Here is a 20,904-nt window from a genome sequence, read left to right on the forward strand (position 1 = left end):
TTGTAGAAACTCTCCCTGTTAAAAGGTGTAGACTTGCTTATTGGGAATGATTTGGCAGGGAGGAGATATTTGGCTGATTGTTTGTCTTGACCTTAACGTTTTGGAAAGTACTGAAAATCTTGAAAAATAAATTCCGGGTATTTTTCCTTTGTGTGGTGTTACTCGTGCTATGGCTAAGTAAATAAAGTGACAAAACCCTTTCCATATTCAATAGATAGCTCTGCATAAAGCAGAGTCGATTCTACAATTCCGACTATATCATGAAAATGTATTTGAGAATCACTATCAAACAGTGCTCGCGAAATGATGAGAGTATCCTGCCCCACCGGTAGCATCCGTCACAAACATATGCAAAGTCAAGAGAATTGTTCACCTGAGACAACACGGGAACAATTGGTACAAGTCAATATCGGGAATACCATCGGACATAGGTCAAATAGGGAAATGTCCTCAACATGTCTACCATAAAACCTTTTGGATAGCTTTTCTCAATGTTCCTATGATAATGATTCCAGCTGTGATTTGGTTGGCACTTTAATGGATCATTTTGATGACCTGTCTAAATTTTCGAGGGAGAGTACTCAAAATGCTGATAGTTTGGCTGTTGAGGAATCAGTTCTGGGTAGGGAGCAGTTAGTTTAGTTACAGAGGGAAAACTCAAAGTTCTTGCTAACAGGGCACTCTCTTCAGAAGAAACTGACAAGGTTCCAGTTTGCTTTTATTTCCAGGATAGGGCTTTGATTAGGAAATGAAATAGATAACCGCCAAATGTACCTGCTGATAATGAATGGAAGGCTTTCCATCAAATTGTTCTTCCATTTTCATATAGAAAACATGTTTGAGTGTGGCACATGTAACGCCTTGAGCAGGTCATTTGGGCGTGAACAAAACTTGTGACAAAATGATGTCTTATTTCTTTTGTCCTAATTTAATATACCTTGAAGGAATCTCAGGACAAAATGAAAGTACATTGTGACAAAAATGTCTCAAGAGAGAAATTTCAGTCCTGGCGATAAAGTCTTAGTGTTTTTGCCAATCCCTGGTCAACCATTACGTGCAAGGTACCACGGTCAGTGATACTGACAATGTTGTACAAACACCAGACAGTCGTAAAAAACACAACTTCTTCATATCATATGATCAGAAAGTATCATGAAAAAATCACAATGCACCTACTCAGTGTGTTGCCACTGTTTCTCCTTTGCATATTGCATCGGATTGTGATACTGATGTGAATTGTGACTTTGTCAAGTTTGATGACATTGCTGACTATGCTAGCCTTATGCTAAACAATTCTGGAGTTTAACTAAGTTAAATCTTTTAAATTCTGAGCAAAAGGCTGAAGTGTCAGAGTTAATTGTTTGCTCACTTGTTCACGGATGTGCCTGACCATACAGATTTAGTGTGTCATGATGTAGATGTAGATGGCGCTGTGCCTGTGAAACAACATCCCAACCGGATGAATCCAATCAAGCCTGAAGCTTATTCAAGTGTACGCTGATCACAATCCACTGGCTTTCCTTCATAAAATGAAGAACAAAAACTTACTCCTGATGCGCTGGAGCCTGTCTTTGCAAGAATATTATTTAGACAACAAGCATATCAAAGGCAAAGACAACGTTATTGCGGATGCATTATCCCGAGTTGATTTAATGTGATCAGTTTAGAACCAAGGTGCATTATTAGGATACTTGGAGGAGGTATTTCTTGCAGCTGAATCATGATATAATTCCATAAAGGTCCATCCATCTCATAGTAGTTGCAGCACCGATCCGATACGAGTGCGACTTATAGGGCTCATACCTAAAAACTTGTTAGATTGTGATACCATTGCAGAATACGGATATCTTGTTCATACGTCAAAAGAAAAAGTCAGAACCATTAGGCCTTGCAGCTAAATCCTTGAACTTTCATCAGTGTCTGTCACAGATGGAACTGGTTGGATGTTGAACCGAGTGGAGAGCATCGCTGTGCTGGATGTTTGTTTTCACAGTTGGAGCAGATGTCATGAAATGTGCACCTTTGTCGATATCACTGGCTTTGGTTGAACTGATTGCATGTGGGGACAAGACGTAGGAACTGACCGTGAAATGAGCTTCCATACTTTGATTGATCATCGTGTTTGCACATACATGAACTTGGACTTTCCTAGGTTTATGGGGTGTGCACATACGACATCTACAAGATTCCTCTTGCCCAGCACGCGTGGCCCAGTCGTCTAAGGCGCCGCGATTCGCTGTGTAGAGTTGCGTCCTTTGGGCACGCCAGAAACCCATGATTGTGGGTTCGAGTCCCTGTTCGCACTGATTATATTTCTAGGTTTGTCAGCACCATATCCATGCTCGTGGGTTTCACCGAAGTGGTAAACGTCTGATACCTGCATCATTTCGAGCTTTCCTCCCACATTAAGCTGACACGCCACAATTAGCTGGAATACTGTTAAAAGGGCCTTAAACCCAAGTCACTCACTCGCTCAGTTTTTCCCTCATAGGTTTGCTGGATTGTGTGCCTGACATAATCTGAATTGTTCATCTTACACTCTGACGGACAGGAGCTTGATAGATGGTATTCATATACAGTAAACTACGTTCATAACGGACACGTTCATAGCGAACAGACAGATATAACTGTTTTTATTAGTTCCGGCCATTTGCTTTATATATGCTGTATATATGCTTATAACGAATTACAGTTATAAAGAATTAAAATTACTGGTCCCTTCGAGCTCGATATAACCGTAGTTTAGTATATTTGAATAGCCCGTGGACAGCTGAAGGATGTCTTTGAATGTAAATACCAACATAAATCACAAAAAGTTGATGTCCAGTCTGTTATCTGTTTCATTTCTTTAGGACTTTGGCTTTTAACAAGATGGACATCCTTGCTCACAAACACAGCTGGACATGTAGTAACACGCTCTCACTTGGAGCAGCCGAGAATACTCACAACTCAAGATTGATTTTAGTGCGTATGTGTGCACTTAATTCGTCATCAACACCATCCATGATAGCTTAAAGAGGCAAGCTGGTACTTGAGAGGTGTGCAGATATAAATGCAGTATTTATGTGTTGAAAATTATTAAGTGTGTTTCAGTGACATAATGCCCATCTATGTGTAAACTAAACAGATTGCCGTCAACATTTGGAAGAGTTTGTGTAGATACTGTAAATCATGAACTGAATGCGGCAAGAACATATCAGTAAAATGATAAGAAAGCTAGTCCTATGATTAATTACGTGAAGAAGAGTACCGCTTGAGTTCGGGAAAACGCTGGAATCAATGTATGTATCTATTATTTTGCTTGTACTCACTTACCACTTCAATATATGGGATAATGTTATATCTCTTGAACTACTTTTAGAGGCGCTTCATCTTAATGCCTTGAGAACAATATGTCGTGCAACACGTGGTGCAAGCCATTGTAAATTATGTAAAGAGACTGGTCTTCAGCCTCTCAGGAAAACAAGAGAAGCCAAGAAACTATGTTTATATTACAAAATGATAAATCCGAATGAAATCCGGTCATAAAGTGCTTAAGTGGTGAGTGGTATATACAAAGAACATAACCCCCAAACAGTATTCAATGTGACAGTACTGCAACAGTCTGAAGAGCATTGAAAACATCATCCATCAACATCTTGCATATCTAAGGTGTCATCCAAGATGGGAACCCAGGAACCTCAGTCTGCAAGGACTCCACCATGTAATAACTCAGACGAAACAAAGTTTATATATGTTTGGTAACGGGTAATGAGGCGTAGGTTCATCATCGGGTTCCAGAGACTGAACTTGCATCAATTCAATGTAAACACCCAACATTTTCTGCGCCTAAGACGTTTCGGAGTTATATCTTACAAATAAACTTATTAACAAATCCGAAACAACATTTACAAAAACAATTTTATGTTTTCAACATACGATCCATGAACCTTAGGAAACAGGCGTAAAATATATCTGACTGGTGTACAAGTAAAGTCTGTTTGCCTACAGAGTACTGGCATTCTCGTCCACGTGCATCCTACGAATTTTCTCAGGTTGTCCATCGAGGATTGTGGCATACGAAAGGTTGCTGTGTGATGGTCTGGTTTGGTTTGCTCGAACGGGTCATCACCAGGATAGCATCTGCGATCATTTATATAAAGTCTGTCAGCTGTAAGATTTGCCTTTAGACCTCGTCGTTTAGCTTCCTTGAAGACTCATCGTGTGTTCCCTGTTTATCATGTTACAGTATTATCCTTCTGTTGTCATTACTTAACCTATTCATGTTAATCTCTCTCATGTTTGCAATTGTTCTTACTGTTAATCCTCCAACTACTATATATATTCTGGACCGTGTTAATTAATTCCGTCGCCTTTAGGTGAATAAAGAAGTTGTTATCCATAAATTGTGCCTACTTTGAAATCGGTTTCAGATTGCAACTTTGGCTGTCAGCAGCATCCCTGGATTATGTCTGATTAGTGCTGTAAGGCTTGACTGAAAGGAATCGGTAACGGGAGCATAACATCCGACAACGACTTCTAGGTGTACGTCACTTTGCTGCCACGACACTGAACTTCACGCCTGGCAAGGTCAATCTGAGGTTCAGATTACAAGGATCGGCTTTTAGTCCACTTCGCAGATGAGTGCAGGTTTCATCTTGACAGCATCGAAGCTGTCAGCGTGTTCATCGACGAAGGATGGAGCGTTAACCAGACGTTCAACGTTCTGCATCCCGTAATGCGGGGAACCATCACTGTACATCACAGGACCTCTCAGGTGGTGTTCGATAGAAATGTTACAGGTGCACAGTACCGTGATTAACTTAACCGTTAACCCTCAAGACCCCCCCCCCCCCCCCCGTTCCTTCAGATCCATGGACGTCACATCACTTTACATCAGTGTGGGATAAAATGCAACGCCGTTTACTTCCAAGCCAACCAGTGAAGTTGGTCAAGCTACGTCCGACAGGCCTCTGTGACGTTTACAGAGGACATATGTTGACACTACCATAATGAATTCGTGTTTCATTGACATCAATATATTGTTTTGTTTCAATGTACATCTTTGTTTGTGTTGCTTTATTATTTCCAATGATAGTCAGTCATGTACAGGAATTTTTAAAAAGTATATCAGGCAACAGGGTATGTAATCTACCATATGTTGAGTCCCAGAGTGACGGATTGACGTCTCAGGTTTACAACAAAGGTATTGCAATTAAATGCTTCCCAAAGCAGATACTATTTAATATTTGATAACCTGGGCATCTGTGAACTAGATGTGATTTAGACGTCAGTGATGTATTCAGAACGTGTCAACTCGGGCAACCTGGTCCGACGACCCCCTGGTATCGCCCCTTGGTCACGTGGACTCACCCTCGCTATCGGAGTGTATATACAGGTTGCCAGTCAGTGTCTGGCTCTACTCGGTCAGCTAAGGTTTATCATGTTGCTGTTGGTCGTAGCTCTCATCGTTCCTGCCCTGGGGGCCCGCCCAGGATTCACAGACACCGGCAGTCTAGAGTGGAGGGACTGTGGTATGTAAATTGATTGAGTGAATTAATATTTTAACGTGGCAATATCAGCACTACAGCGATGAGAACACAACCTACATAGTCGGAGGTTTGAGTCCAAGATTCGCCACGAATACGATTCTAGGTTTGTCTGCACTATATCCATGCGATGTGTGCTCTAAAGTCCAAACTTTAAAACATGTAGTCCTTCGGGCTTTCCTCCACGTCAAGATGAAACACCGTCATATAACTGAAATAGTGTTCAAAGGGGCGCTTAACTCACTTCACTCACTCACTCGCATATTGTAGACTCTGATCATACGTTTTGAAAAGACATCATTGGGATGGTTCCCAACCATTGATAAAGATCGCATCAACCAACAGATGTATAAAACGTTTGACGTGACTTTGTTGGCACTCACTCACAAATACATGATGTATCATCATTAGGATGGTTCCCAACCAGTGATAAATATAGAATACTAAACGAGCTCCCGTGTAATACCATTTTTATGAAAACGAGTGAATAGTTCTGGTATCTGACGAGCGAAAGCGAATCAGATACCACAACCAATCACGAGTTTCATAACATAGGTTGTACACGGGAACGAGTTTAGTATTTTATTTATTACTTGCCATTTATAACGTTTTTAGAATTATACTGTTGAGTGTGAATAGGCTGACACCTATATGATCCATGGCATAATCCAATTGAATCATACTTCAAACACGTCAAAAGTTGAAACGGTTGAATTTAATACTATACAACGGTCCACCTTTAGAATTCAGGCGTCCGTTCCACAAAATTATCGTAGCGCTAAAGTTATCGCAACTGTGGCATGTAAACTGCGTGCGTGACTTATAAATACGATTCTATGGTTGTCAGCTTCATATCCATGCCTTAAGTTCACCAGAATGGTGACGTCCAAAAACTGCAGACCTTCGGGCCTCCCGCGCACGTCTAAAACCTGCAGACCTTCTGACCTCCCTCCAACATCTAAAACCTGAAGACCTTCGGCCCTCCCTCCCTCGTCTAAAACCTGAAGACCTTCGGCCCTCCCTCCCTCGTCTAAAACCTGAAGACCTTCAGACCTCCCTCCCACGTCTAAAACCTGAAGACCTTCGGCCCTCCCTCCCTCGTCTAAAACCTGAAGACCTTCAGACCTCCCTCCCACGTCTAAAACCTAAAGACCGCAGAGGCTTCACTTCCACATCAAGCTGACACACCATAATATAACTAAAATAGAAAACGTTAAACTGTCTTCACTCTCACACTCGGAAATATTGTTGACGCTGATCATATGTTTTGAAAAACACAACATATTATCATTGGGATGGTTCCCAACAATCATAAAGAAACTCATCAACGGACATATGTATAAAGCCCCTTAAATGATTGTGTTTTACTGTTACAAATCATGAACAACTGATGTTATGTGGACATATCTCAGTCCATATTAGCTTATCTGACCCTATATGCCGAAAGGCATGCCTCGATGTGTGTGGACATGTCTGAGTCTATCTGAATCTATTTGAGTTTATATTCCGTATGGCATGTCTCGATGTGTTTATGTGAACATGTCTGAGTCTATCTGAGTTTATCTGACTCTATATGCCAAAAGGCATGCCTCGAAATGGTATGTGGATATGTCTGAGTCTATCTGAGCTTATCTGACTCTATATGCCGAAAGTCATGCCTCGATATGTTATGTGGACATGTCTGAGTCGATCTGGACCAGCTGCATGTTCCCTGTACAAATTTCTTTCAACGGCTACTGTTTGAACCAATCTATGTGAAAAGAGATAACTTTTCAATTTGTTTATCCATGTCAGGTTTTGGCGACTCCTGGGTTTCCGTGAAGCAGTTTGACATCACGCCCCTCCCCATCAAGCTTCCCGGAGATATGACTGTGTCCCTTGAGGTAGAAATCAAACAGTATCTCTCTGACCAGTTCACAATGGATGTTTTCATAGAGAAGAAGCTGCTCGGGATTTTCATCAAGGTGCCCTGTTTCCATGATTTGGGCACATGGTAAGTGTTGAGTAAGGTTGATGCTTGATTGAGAGATTGAGTGGCTAGATTAAACCCAGTTTTGAACAGTGTTTCGGAAATAACATTTAACAGTTGCCTAAGAAGACTGCGGAACGTGTGTGCTTGGAATTGTCAGGGCGAATTGATAGCAGCAGTGTAAAAAGGTAATAAATTACAGCTTACGTAAAAGACTCCCACAGTCACCGTCTTGAAATCCATTTTGGGTTTCCATCTGAGATATACAAAGGTGAACGGTGTTTCCAGCATTGACTAACATGAGGTGAACGGTACACCACTATCCCACATGACAAACTTAAGGAATAACTTCATTCGTTGATCCATGGGGCTTAAGTTACAAAATGTGGTGACCACAGATACAGTTACGTATTTATATTCAGAGGTTTTAGCATTGACTGATATAAGGTGTACGGAGTTTTCAGCAAAGACTAACATGAGGTAAACGGAGCTTCTAGCACTGACTAACATGAGGTGAGCGGAGTTTTCAGCATTGTCTATTCGACATGAGCTGAGCGGAGTTTCCAGTACTTTCCAACACGATGTGAGCGGAGCCTCCAAATTCGATGTTTGTAGGGTGAGCGGAGTATCAAGCTGTCAAACTTGTTTTGAGGATAAATTCCGAATGCTTGTACCCACAAAACGTTCGTCAGGTTGCAGTTTATCTATTCAACATTAAACGATGCTCGGATGGTAAGATTGTATGTAAACGATGCTCGGGTGGTAAGTGTGTGTATAAACGATGCTCGGGTGGTAAGTATTGGAGAAAACACGCTCACGAGGTTTTTGTGGACAGAGCATTCCCTTGGTGAGAGGGAAAAATCAAGGGGGCATGCTCTGTTTACCAAAACCGAGGGAAAGTGTTTTTCCATGCTTATAAACCGAAAAAAGAAACTTAAAACAACATTTATCAACATTTTTATGTTTCGAACATACCTTCCATGAACCTTAGGAAACGCGCGTAAAATATCTGTTGCTGGCGTACGGATCTTGAAAAGGACATTCTAAAAAACGGTGAAGCTTATCGATACCTCTGTAGCCTCGTGGTACACTCACTGGGCTACAGATAGGTAGGATGCGTGTTCGATCCTCGGAAATATAAAGAAAAGTTTTGTCTTTTGATTTTACATTTCATTACATGTTACAATCTGAACGGAAGTTATATTAATAAAATATCCAGGACATTATAAAAAATCCCTGGGATATTATATAAAATCCAAGGGACATTACAACGTCCCTGTTTATGAGATTTAACCCGACTAGAAAGTAAAACCTCACAATAGGTCTTAATGACTATAGAAAGAAGTCTCCTACTTAATAGCGATGCCAATGAATAGGTTTATAAGTGTGTGTATAAACGATGCTCGGGGGGTAAGTGTGTGTATAAACGATGCTTGGGTGGTAAGTGTGTGTATAAACGATGCTCGGATGGTACAGTGTGTGTATAAACGATGCACGGTTGGTACAGTGTGTGTAGAAACGATGCTCGGAAGGTACAGTGTGTGTATAAACGATGCCCGGATGGTACAGTGTGTGTATAAACGATGCTCGGTTGGTACAGTGTGTTTGTATAAACGATGCTCGGTTGGCACAGTGTGTGTATAAACGATGCACGGTTGGTACAGTGTGTGTATAAACGCTTCTCGGGTGGTAAGTGTGTGTATAAACAATGCTCGGAGGGTACAGTGTGTGTATCAAAGATGCTTAGGTGGTAAGTGTGTGTATAAACGATGCTCGGTTGGTACAGTGTGTGTAGAAACGGTGCTCGGTTGGTAAGTGTATGTGTAAACGATGCTTAGGTGGTAAGTGTGTGTATAAACGATGCTCGGTTGGTACAGTGTGTGTATAAACGATGCTCGATTCGTAAGTGTGTGTATAAACGATGCTCGGTTGGTTCAGTGTGTGTATAAACGATGCTCGGAAGGTACAGTGTGTGTATAAACGATGCTCGGAAGGTACAATGTGTATATCAACGACGATCGGTTGGTACGTGTGTGTATAAACGATGCTCGGTTGGTAAGTGTGTGTATAAACGTTGCTCGGTTGGTACAGTGTGTGTATAAACGATGCTCGGAAGGTACAATTTTTAAATAAACGATGCTCGGATGGTACAGTGTGTGTATAAACGATGCTCGGATTGCAAGAGTGTGTATAAACGATGCTCGGTTGGTAGAGTGTGTGTATAAGTTTAAACGATGCGCGGTTGGTACATTGTGTGTATAAACGATGCCCGGATGGTACAGTGTGTGTATAAACGTTGCTCGGTTGGTACAGTGTGTGTATAAACGTTGCTCGGTTGGTACAGTGTGTGTATAAACGTTGCTCGGTTGGTACAGTGTGTGTATAAACGATGCTCGGAATGTACAATTTTTAAATAAACGATGCTCGGATGGTACAGTGTGTGTATAAAGGATGCTCGGATTGCAAGAGTGTGTATAAACGATGCTCGGTTGGTAGAGTGTGTGTATAAGTTTAAACGATGCGCGGTTGGTACAGTGTGTGTATAAACGATGCTCGGTTGGTACAGTGTGTGTATCAACGATGCTCGTTTGGTAAGTGTGTGTATAAACGAGGCTCGGATGGTACTGTGTCTGCATAAACGATGCTCGGTTTGTACAGTGTGTGTATAAATTAAACGATGCTCGGATGGTACAGTGTGTGTATAAACGATGCCAGAATGGTACAGTGTGTGTATAAACGATGGCCGGATGGTACAGTGTGTGTATCAACGATGCTCTGTTGGTAAGTGTGTGTATAACCGATGCTTGGATTGTAGAGTGTGTTTATAAACGATGCTCGGATGGTACAGTGTGTGTATAAACGATGCTCGGAAGGTACAGTGTGTGTATAAACGATTCGCAGTTGTTACAGTGTGTGTATAAACGATGCTCGGTTGGTACAGTGTGTGTATAAACGATGCTCGGATGGTACAGTGTGTGTATAAACGATGCTCGGGTGGTAAGTGTGTGTATAAACGAAGCTTGGGTGGTAAGGTGTGTGTATAAACGATGCTCGGGTGGTAAGTGTGTGTATAAACGAAGCTTGGGTGGTAAGGTGTGTGTATAAACGATGCTCGGATCGTACAGTGTGTATAAACGATGTTTCGGTGGTACACACACTGTGAGTGTATCAACGATGCTCGGATGATACAGTGTGTGTATAAACGATGCTCGGGTGGTACAGTGTTTGTATCAACGATGCTCGGTTGGAACAGTGTGTATATAAACGATGTTCGGTTGGTACAGTGTGTGTATAAACGATGTTCCGTTGGTACTGTGTTTGTACAAATTAAACGATGCTCGGATGGTACAGTGTGTGTGTATAAACGATGCTCGGTTGGTACAGTGAGTGTATAAACGATGCTCGGATGGTACAGTGTGTGTATAAACGATGCCCGGATGGAACATTGTGTGTATAAAGGATTCTCAGTTAGTACAGTGTGTGTATCAACGATGCTCAGTTGGTACAGTGTGTGTATAAACGATGCTCGGAAGGTACATTGTGGCTATAAACGATACTCGGTTGGTACAGTGTGTGTATAAACGATGCCTGGATGATACAGTGTGTGTATAAACGATGCTCGGGTGGTACATTGTGTGTTTAAACGATGCTCAGTTGGTACAGTGTGTGTATAAACGATGCTCGGATGGTACAGTGTGTGTATAAACGATGTCTGGATGGTACAGTATGTGTATAAGCGATGCCCGGATGGTACAGTGTGTGTATAAACGATGGCCGGATGGTACAGTGAGTGTATAAACGATGCTCGGTTGGTACAGTGAGTGTATAAACGATGCTTGGGTGGTACAGTGTGTGTATAAACCATGCTCGGATGGTACAGTGTGTGTATTAACGATGCTCGGGTGGTACTGTGTGTGTATAAACGATACTCGGATGGTACAGTGTGTGTATCAACGATGCACGGACGGTACAGTGTGTGTATAAACGATGCTCGGATGGTACAGTGTGTGTTTAAACGATGCTTGTATGGTACATTGTGTGTTCAAACGATGCTCGGTTGGTACAGTGAGTGTATCAACGATGCTCGGTTGGTACAGTGTGTGTATCAACGATACTCGGAAGGTACAGTGTGTGTATCAACGATGCTCGGAAGGTACAGTGTGTGTATAAACGATGCTCGGATGGTACAGTGTGTGTATAAACGATGCTCGGATGGTACATTGTGTGTTTAAACGATGCTCGTTTGGTACAGTGAGTGTATCAACGATGCTCGGATGGTTCTGTGTGTGTATAAACGATGCTTGGATGGTACAGTGTGTGTATAAACGATGCTCGGTTGGTACAGTGTGTGTATAAACGTTGCTCGGATGATACAGTGTGTGTATAAACGATTCTCGGTTGGTTCAGTGTGTTTATAAACGATGCTCAAAAGGTACATTGTGTGTATAAAAGATACTCGGGTGGTACAGTGTGTGTATAAATGATTCTCGGTTGGTTCAGTGTGTGTATAAACGATTCTCGAAAGGTACATTGTTTGTATAAACGATGCTCGAGTGGTAAGTGTGTGTAGAAACGATGCTCGGATGGTATAGTGTGTGTATAAACGATGCTCGGATGGTATAGTGTGTGTAGAAACGATGCTCGGGTGGTACATTGTGTGTTTAAACGATGCTCAGTTGGTACAGTGTGTGTATAAACGATGCTCGGATGGTACAGTGTGTGTATAAACGATGCTCGGGTGGTACATTGTGTGTTTAAACGATGCTCAGTTGGTACAGTGTGTGTATAAACGATGCCCCGATGGTATAGTGTGTGTATAAACGATGGTCGGATGGTATAGTGTGTGTAGAAACGATGCTTGGGTGGTACATTGTGTGTTTAAACGATGCTCGTTTGGTACAGTGAGTGTATCAACGATGCTCGGTTGGTACAGTGTGTGTATAAACGATGCCCGGATGGTACAGTGCGTGTATAAACGATGCCCGGATGGTACAGTGTGTGTATAAACGATGCCCGGATGGTACAGTGTTTTTTTAAACGATGCTTGGATGGTACATTGTGTGTTCAAACGATGCTCGTTTGGTACAGTGAGTGTATCAACGATGCTCGGTTGGTACAGTGTGTGTATAAACGATACTCGGAAGGTACAGTGTGTGTATCAACGATGCTCGGAAGGTACAGTGTGTGTATAAACGATGCTCGGATGGTACAGTGTGTGTATAAACGATGCTTGGATGGTACATTGTGTGTTTAAACGATGCTCGTTTGGTACAGTGAGTGTATCAACGATGCTCGGATGGTTCTGTGTGTGTATAAACGATGCTTGGATGGTACAGTGTGTGTATAAACGATGCTCGGAAGGTACAGTGTGTGTATAAACGTTGCTCGGATGATACAGTGTGTGTATAAACGATTCTCGGTTGGTTCAGTGTGTTTATAAACGATGCTCAAAAGGTACATTGTGTGTATAAAAGATACTCGGGTGGTACAGTGTGTGTATAAATGATTCTCGGTTGGTTCAGTGTGTGTATAAACGATTCTCGAAAGGTACATTGTTTGTATAAACGATGCTCGAGTGGTGAGTGTGTGTAGAAACGATGCTCGGATGGTATAGTGTGTGTATAAACGATGCTCGGATGGTATAGTGTGTGTAGAAACGATGCTCGGGTGGTACATTGTGTGTTTAAACGATGCTCAGTTGGTACAGTGTGTGTATAAACGATGCTCGGATGGTATAGTGTTTGTATAAACGATGCTCGGATGGTATAGTGTGTGTAGAAACGATGCTTGGGTGGTACATTGTGTGTTTAAACGATGCTCGTTTGGTACAGTGAGTGTATCAACGATGCTCGGTTGGTACAGTGTGTGTATAAACGATGCCCGGATGGTACAGTGCGTGTATAAACGATGCCCGGATGGTACAGTGCGTGTATAAACGATGCCCGGATGGTACAGTGTTTTTTTAAACGATGCTTGGATGGTACATTGTGTGTTCAAACGATGCTCGTTTGGTACAGTGAGTGTATCAACGATGCTCGGTTGGTACAGTGTGTGTATAAACGATACTCGGAAGGTACAGTGTGTGTATCAACGATGCTCGGAAGGTACAGTGTGTGTATAAACGATGCTCGGATGGTACAGTGTGTGTATAAACGATGCTTGGATGGTACATTGTGTGTTTAAACGATGCTCGTTTGGTACAGTGAGTGTATCAACGATGCGTGGATGGTTCTGTGTGTGTATAAACGATGCTCGGATGGTACAGTGTGTGTATAAACGATGCTCGGAAGGTACAGTGTGTGTATAAACGTTGCTCGGATGATACAGTGTGTGTATAAACGATTCTCGGTTGGTTCAGTGTGTTTATAAACGATGCTCAAAAGGTACATTGTGTGTATAAAAGATACTCGGGTGGTACAGTGTGTGTATAAATGATTCTCGGTTGGTTCAGTGTGTGTATAAACGATTCTCGAAAGGTACATTGTTTGTATAAACGATGCTCGAGTGGTAAGTGTGTGTAGAAACGATGCTCGGATGGTATAGTGTGTGTATAAACGATGCTCGGATGGTATAGTGTGTGTAGAAACGATGCTCGGGTGGTACATTGTGTGTTTAAACGATGCTCAGTTGGTACAGTGTGTGTATAAACGATGCTCGGATGGTACAGTGTGTGTATAAACGATGCTCGGGTGGTACATTGTGTGTTTAAACGATGCTCAGTTGGTACAGTGTGTGTATAAACGATGCCCGGATGGTATAGTGTGTGTATAAACGATGCTCGGATGGTATAGTGTGTGTAGAAACGATGCTTGGGTGGTACATTGTGTGTTTAAACGATGCTCGTTTGGTACAGTGAGTGTATCAACGATGCTCGGTTGGTACAGTGTGTGTATAAACGATGCCCGGATGGTACAGTGCGTGTATAAACGATGCCCGGATGGTACAGTGCGTGTATAAACGATGCCCGGATGGTACAGTGTTTTTTTAAACGATGCTTGGATGGTACATTGTGTGTTCAAACGATGCTCGTTTGGTACAGTGAGTGTATCAACGATGCTCGGTTGGTACAGTGTGTGTATAAACGATACTCGGAAGGTACAGTGTGTGTATAAACGATACTCGGAAGGTACAGTGTGTGTATAAACGATGCTGGGATGGTACAGTGTGTGTAGAAACGATGCTCGGATGGTATAGTGTGTGTATAAACGATGCTCGGATGGTATAGTGTGTGTATAAACGATGCTCGGGTGGTACATTGTGTGTTTAAACGATGCTCGTTTGGTACAGTGAGTGTATCATCGATGCTCGGTTGGTACAGTGTGTGTATAAACGATACTCGGATGGTACAGTGTGTGTATCAACGATGCTCGGAAGGTACAGTGTGTGTATCAACGATGCTCGGTTGGTACAGTGTGTGTATAAACGATACTCGGATGGTACAGTGTGTGTATCAACGATGCTCGGAAGGTACAGTGTGTGTATAAACGATGCTCGGATCGTACAGTGTGTGTATAAACGATGCTTGGATGGTACATTGTATGTTTAAACGATGCTCGTTTGGTACAGTGAGTGTATCAACGATGCTTGGATGGTTCTGTGTGTGTGTATAAACGATGCTTGGATGGTACAGTGTGTGTATAAACGATGCTCGGAAGGTACAGTGTGTGTATAAACGATGATCGGATGGTACAGTGTGTGTATAAACGATGCTCGGATGGTACAGTGTGTGTATCAACGATGCTCGGTTGGTACAGTGTGTGTATAAATTAAACGATGGAAAAATTGACTGAGTGATAAGGAAACACAGTTACATATTTGATTAAACTTTACGCGAACCCATATAATAATACAAATGGATATAATCCAATACAACTAAAAAAATACGTATTTAAGATTCTGATTAAAGAAACGACCTGATACATCCTCAACAACAGAAACGCGAACCATTGAAACATGAAGAGTTTTTTATGTTACCACAGAGTGTCTTTATTCATTTCACGATATGCTGCACGTGATCCCAAGACTATGCACATTATAAATATACATAATGTTGACCCAATCATTTGACCCAGTTTGGAGACTCCTTATGTCTGATGATATTGAGTTAAACCCAGGACCGAGGTCGGCAAGAAATACAGAACAGAGTCATGAGAAAGAAGATCAGGATCTCGGCACAGCCTCATCAAAGGACGCCATAGAAGGACTATCCAACCAAATGGCATCATTGACAACGACTATGAGGACAATGAGTTAAAGACTGACAGCCCTGACACTCACAGTTGAAGAAAGTAACGCACAAGTGAGTACACAGTTAGACGTTATTCAGAAAGAAAACTGTGAACTTAAGTCAACTGTGTCCAAAAAATCTATTAAGATTGCGGCCTTAAAAGACAAATTAGATAGAAACGAGAATTACTAAAGAAAAAATAATCTACTTTTCTTCGGCATTGAAATGGACGTGAAGGAAGAACCGTATGAAACCAAAGAAAAAGTAAGAAATTTCTTGAAGGAAAAGCTTGACATGAGTAATTATGACGACATTCATTTTGATACAGTTCATAGACTGGGTGCTAAACGTGAACAAGGATCGAACCCGCCTATAATTGTAAGGTTTGTGTCAAGGGATGATAAAGCATCTGTATACTTCAAAGCCAAAGAGCAGTTAAAGGGAACTACCACGTACCGTGTGTCAGAGGACTCTTCGTTTAAAACCAGGGAAAGAAGAAAGAAACTTGTCGGGTTCATGATAAATGCTAGAGAAAAAGGTCAATGTGTATTTTTGAAGAATGACTATCTATTTATCAATGGTGAAATGTTTTATTTTGATGATTAGACAGAAGACCTTGTGAAAGTAACGAAAGAAAGAGATTAAGGGAAGTCGCCGCCAAGTGATCTCTCATCTGACTCACGTTACGAAGCCTTATAAAGAGGAGGCCCTGACCCAGAAATAACTTCACCAGATGACGTCAACACGAAATGCAAGTGCACTTCTCAAGCAGAGCAACCCACTTCTGTGTTGTGTTGGAATGTGAACTGTTTATACTCTAAGATAAAAAATAATGACTTCCTTGACTTTGTGTGTAAGCAGAATATTATCTGTTTAACCAAAACGTTGGCAAAATGTTTAGATGACTTCAAGTTTGTTTTTCCTGATTTCGTTTAATTTCAGTCAGTTCGACCTAAAGAGAAGAAGACAGGTCGTGTCGGTGTGGAGGTGTCGCGGTATATGTTAGTGATAAACTTTCATCGTATTTTTCAAGGATACATGACGAATGGGTTGACTGTTGGTTTTTCTTGTGTCCAATGATGTATCCATTACTGGTAGAAGGCTAATAGTGGGATGTGTGTACTTGAAACCTGAAACATTGGGCAATAATGAGGGCATTGAAGTTTTAGAAAATTTTCTTGCAGAGCTCATGGACGAAATCCCGGAAAGTGACTACATGTGGTGATTTTAATAGTAGAACTGGAACCGAATTAGATTACATTGATTTTGATGCAGTTGATCATCTACCAATGGATGATATTGTGTACGATCAGTATGACAGTATGATTTCTTAGACGTTTGTAAGACGTTTGGTTTATATTCACTAAATGGCAGGTTTTCAAAAGAAGGGGATTATACCTATGTTGGAGCAACAGGTGTTAGCTCACCAGATTATACTTGTGTGTCAGCATCCATTTATAAGTATATACAGGACTTTAAAGTTATAAGTCGCACTGAGTCAGACCATATTTGCTTCATTCTCATCATTGTGTAATGTAGTAGACACTCTAGAACAGGATTACAGCCTAGGTGAGGACAGGTGTAGATATATATGGAACGCGAATAAGAGGCAAGACTATATGAATAATTTTGAAAGTGAATTAGTGCAAGAAATATTAAATGAATTTATAACCTGTGTGGAAATGGATGTTGATAAAGCCACAGAGAAGTTACAGCAACATAATACAATATTGTGGAAGGAATATGAAAGTGGAGAGGTCCAAATATATATGCTTTAAGTAACAACCAGCATGGTTTGATGAAGAGTTTGAACACTTGATTATGAAGGGATAAAAATATGAACTCTTGAATGCATTCAGAAAGGTGTCTTCTTCGGAAAACTATAACTTAGAAACAAATTTAAATCTTTATGTAAACAGACACAAACACATTTTAAGCAGAGCATTACAAAGGCATTAGTTAATGCTGCGAATGATCATTTTGGAGACTTGTTAAACGTTATATCACCTCACGCTCGCAGGACTCTAGCATCGTACCCGTTACTTGGGTAGATTATTTTAAGAAATTACTTAATCCAGTGTCAGTAGGGGATAAGAAGTTCTCAACTGAAGTTAGTGAGTTTCTTCAAAATCATAATGATAGCTTATGTCCAGAATGTCAAAATCAAGATGATATTTTATCGTGTGATTTTATCGAACAAGATGTTGTAAACGCTCTTCACTATTTAAAGTGGGAAAATCACCTGGTGATGATGGACTCCCACCAGAATCTGTTGTCAGAAACAAATCTGTTGAAAATGTATTAACTCCATATCTTGTCATTTTGTTTAATGCAATGTTGTCCAGTGGACATTACCCAATATTATGGTCAACGGGAATAATAATGTCACTGCATAAAAAAAGATAGTATGTTTTGAATAAAAGACTTAGACTACCAAGGCATAATTTGTGAATATGAAGGGGTTTTTTTTATGTTAAAGCAACTGTAACATACGATTATGGCAAGAAAATTACTGAGTATTTTGATAGTTCATGTGGGGTAAGACAAGGTTGTACTCTTAGTCCAGTACTGTTTTCTTTTTTTATTAACGAATTAGAATATGTTTGGAAAGTAAATTCCAGGATGGTGTTTTTATCGCAGAGGAAATGTAACTTCCCTGTTGTTTGCCGACGATTTAATACTTGTTGCAGACAGTGTCTTAAAATTACAAAAACGTCTTGATGAATTATATTAATACTCTGATAAATAGGGTATGGATATTAATACTGAGAAGAGTAAAATTAGTGTGTTTAAAATGGGAGGACCCTTGTCAATAAATGAGAAATGGTACTATAACAGTAAACGTATGAAAACGGCTAATGCCTATAAATATGTGGGACTTGTTTTCTCTAAAAAATTAATTTGGACTAAGGCTTGTAAAATTTTATGTGAGCAAGCAAGCAAAGCACTTTGGTCAGTTAAATCGTTAATAAGACATTATGACATTTCGGTTACGGAAGCATTTTTTATATTTAAAAATAAAATTGAGCCGATATTAATGTGTGGTGCTGAGATTTGGGGATACCAAAAATGGAATACGATTGAAATTGTTCACCGCAAATTTTGGGCTACAGAACTGCAAATGCAGTAGCCTATGGTGAATGTGGCAGGTGTCCGCTTCATACTAATTATAATGTAAAATGCATTAAATATTGGCTTAAGATTTTGCAAATGAGTGCAAACAGATACCCATACCAGTGTTATAAAATGCTATTATCCATTGCTGATAGAAAACGTCCTAACTGGGCGTCGCATATCAGACTTTTGCTAAGTCATTATGGTTTTGGGGATGTATGGGCTGCACAAAGCGTTGGCAATGCAGAATGATTTGTACATATGTTCAGCGAAAGAGTGAAAGATTGTTCGTTTCAAGATTGGCATGCATCTCTAGGCAGCAATACCCTCTCATTCTGTAAACTGCATAAATCTTATACCGTTTGTGAAAAATATTTATCAAATATTAACCATTGTGAATATAGAAGGCTAATAGCCAAATTTAGATCTGGACAGAATACTCTTGATATTCAACTTATTCGTACGGGTGTTGCTAATATTGAGGATGATGCCGACTTATGTAAACACTGTCATGTAATTGATGAAGAACTTCATGCTATATACAAATGTACTCTTTATGCAAGTCTGCGGCATATGTAAATCCCAAAGACAGTTAATCATAATCATTTTTGTTTAGAAAGACTCTGTCAACTATCCAACAACGATACAATAATAAATTTTGCAAAATTTCTAATGTACGTGTTCTCAACACAAAAAAAAGTATCAATTAGGTAATTTGTAGATAAATATAATGTAAATGTATTTTGTACAATGGGTCAAATGGTCTAATACAAATAAATCTGCCAGTCTGACATAGCAATAAAGAATAATAACATTCCCAATTTCAACAATAAGTTGAACAGATTATAATGTTTGAGTATATATCTGGGATAAAACAACACCCCATCATGTTGTAACATGAAAATATATTGTAATCGATCATATTTTATCCTGTCAACAATGTATAGTATCACATGTCATGCTTCCTCTGTATATATTGCTGGAATGAATAAAAAAGTGAAAAGAAATTACTCGCTAATCCTGCTTGAGACAAATGGTGCATCTCGAGCCATGGACCTGTGCCATCACATGTGATGTGTTCTTGAGCGTCAGTTCACACAGCATACTGGTATGTTCGTTTGTGCATCGAACCAATTTAATATTTCTTGAATATGAGCATTTCTTCATATATTAACCAACATTGGTGTTATTCGCGTTTCTTTTGTCGGTGAGAATATATTGTTTCGCTCACAGCCACCACACCGACCCCTGCAACATCCTGTACACCTTGCAACAACAGGGATCATGTCCGCCCCAGCTGTCTGCCTACGGCCTCTCCTGCATCTGCCCCTTCAGCCCTAAAACGCACCACATGCCTCCAACCAGGTTCACCGTCAGCATCAGTGATGCCTGGAGAATTTTTATTGATGTAAGTAAAGACTATAAACCAAATGATTATTGATTTTCACCACACATGAGAAAAGACACGTGTTTTCTTGTCTATCTATCTGTGATGAGGGATTGCTGAATCTTGGCAAGACCATTTTGATATAATAATTGACAATGTGTGCTTGTCAGGGTGTTCTTCTCGTTCAGAGCCAAAGACTGACAATAGTGAAACAAAGCGAAACATTTTTTAATGACGTTTAGAGATCTATAAGATCAGACTTATTCATCGCGTGGTTGATATATTCCTGTACTCAAGTGTTTTTAATTTCCAGGGCGAGTTCCACATAAAAATCACCATGCATGACAAGATGACTAAACAACTTCGTGGTTGTGTGGAGACTTACCTGGAAATCGCGGCGTGATACCAAGTCAAATACCTGTATATGTTTATTTGATGATAGAAAATAAAGACAATAAGTAATATAATAAGATGAGTTTCTGTGTGTCTCTGTTGACATGTCATTGTCTATTGATGACAACCCTTCAAATTTCATAAGGAAGAGAATTTATGGATGTCAACTTTATTATGAAGAACACAACGTTTCAGAGTATCTACTTACTCCTTCGTCGTCTTTACAGTATTAAAGAACATAAACTGTGTCTACTTTGTCCTCTGTCAGCGTCTAAGAAATGCCTAT

At 40.5% G+C, this 20,904-nt stretch overlaps 1 protein-coding gene across 1 annotated transcript; it reads left to right on the plus strand.

The window, feature by feature from the left end:
* Positions 1 to 5,317: 5,317 nt before the first annotated feature.
* Positions 5,318 to 20,672, plus strand: LOC139474915 (ganglioside GM2 activator-like). Its single transcript, XM_071258108.1, has 4 exons — positions 5,318 to 5,513; positions 7,323 to 7,521; positions 20,072 to 20,246; positions 20,539 to 20,672. The coding sequence occupies exons 1-4, from the start codon at positions 5,423 to 5,425 to the stop codon at positions 20,626 to 20,628; spliced, it is 555 nt and encodes a 184-aa protein (XP_071114209.1). The 5' UTR covers positions 5,318 to 5,422; the 3' UTR covers positions 20,629 to 20,672.
* The last annotated feature ends 232 nt before the right edge of the window (positions 20,673 to 20,904 follow it).

The sequence above is a fragment of the Haliotis cracherodii genome, unplaced genomic scaffold (assembly GCF_022045235.1).
Source record: "Haliotis cracherodii isolate W230 unplaced genomic scaffold, xgHalCrac1.p SCAF_3, whole genome shotgun sequence".
NCBI lineage: Eukaryota > Metazoa > Mollusca > Gastropoda > Lepetellida > Haliotidae > Haliotis > Haliotis cracherodii.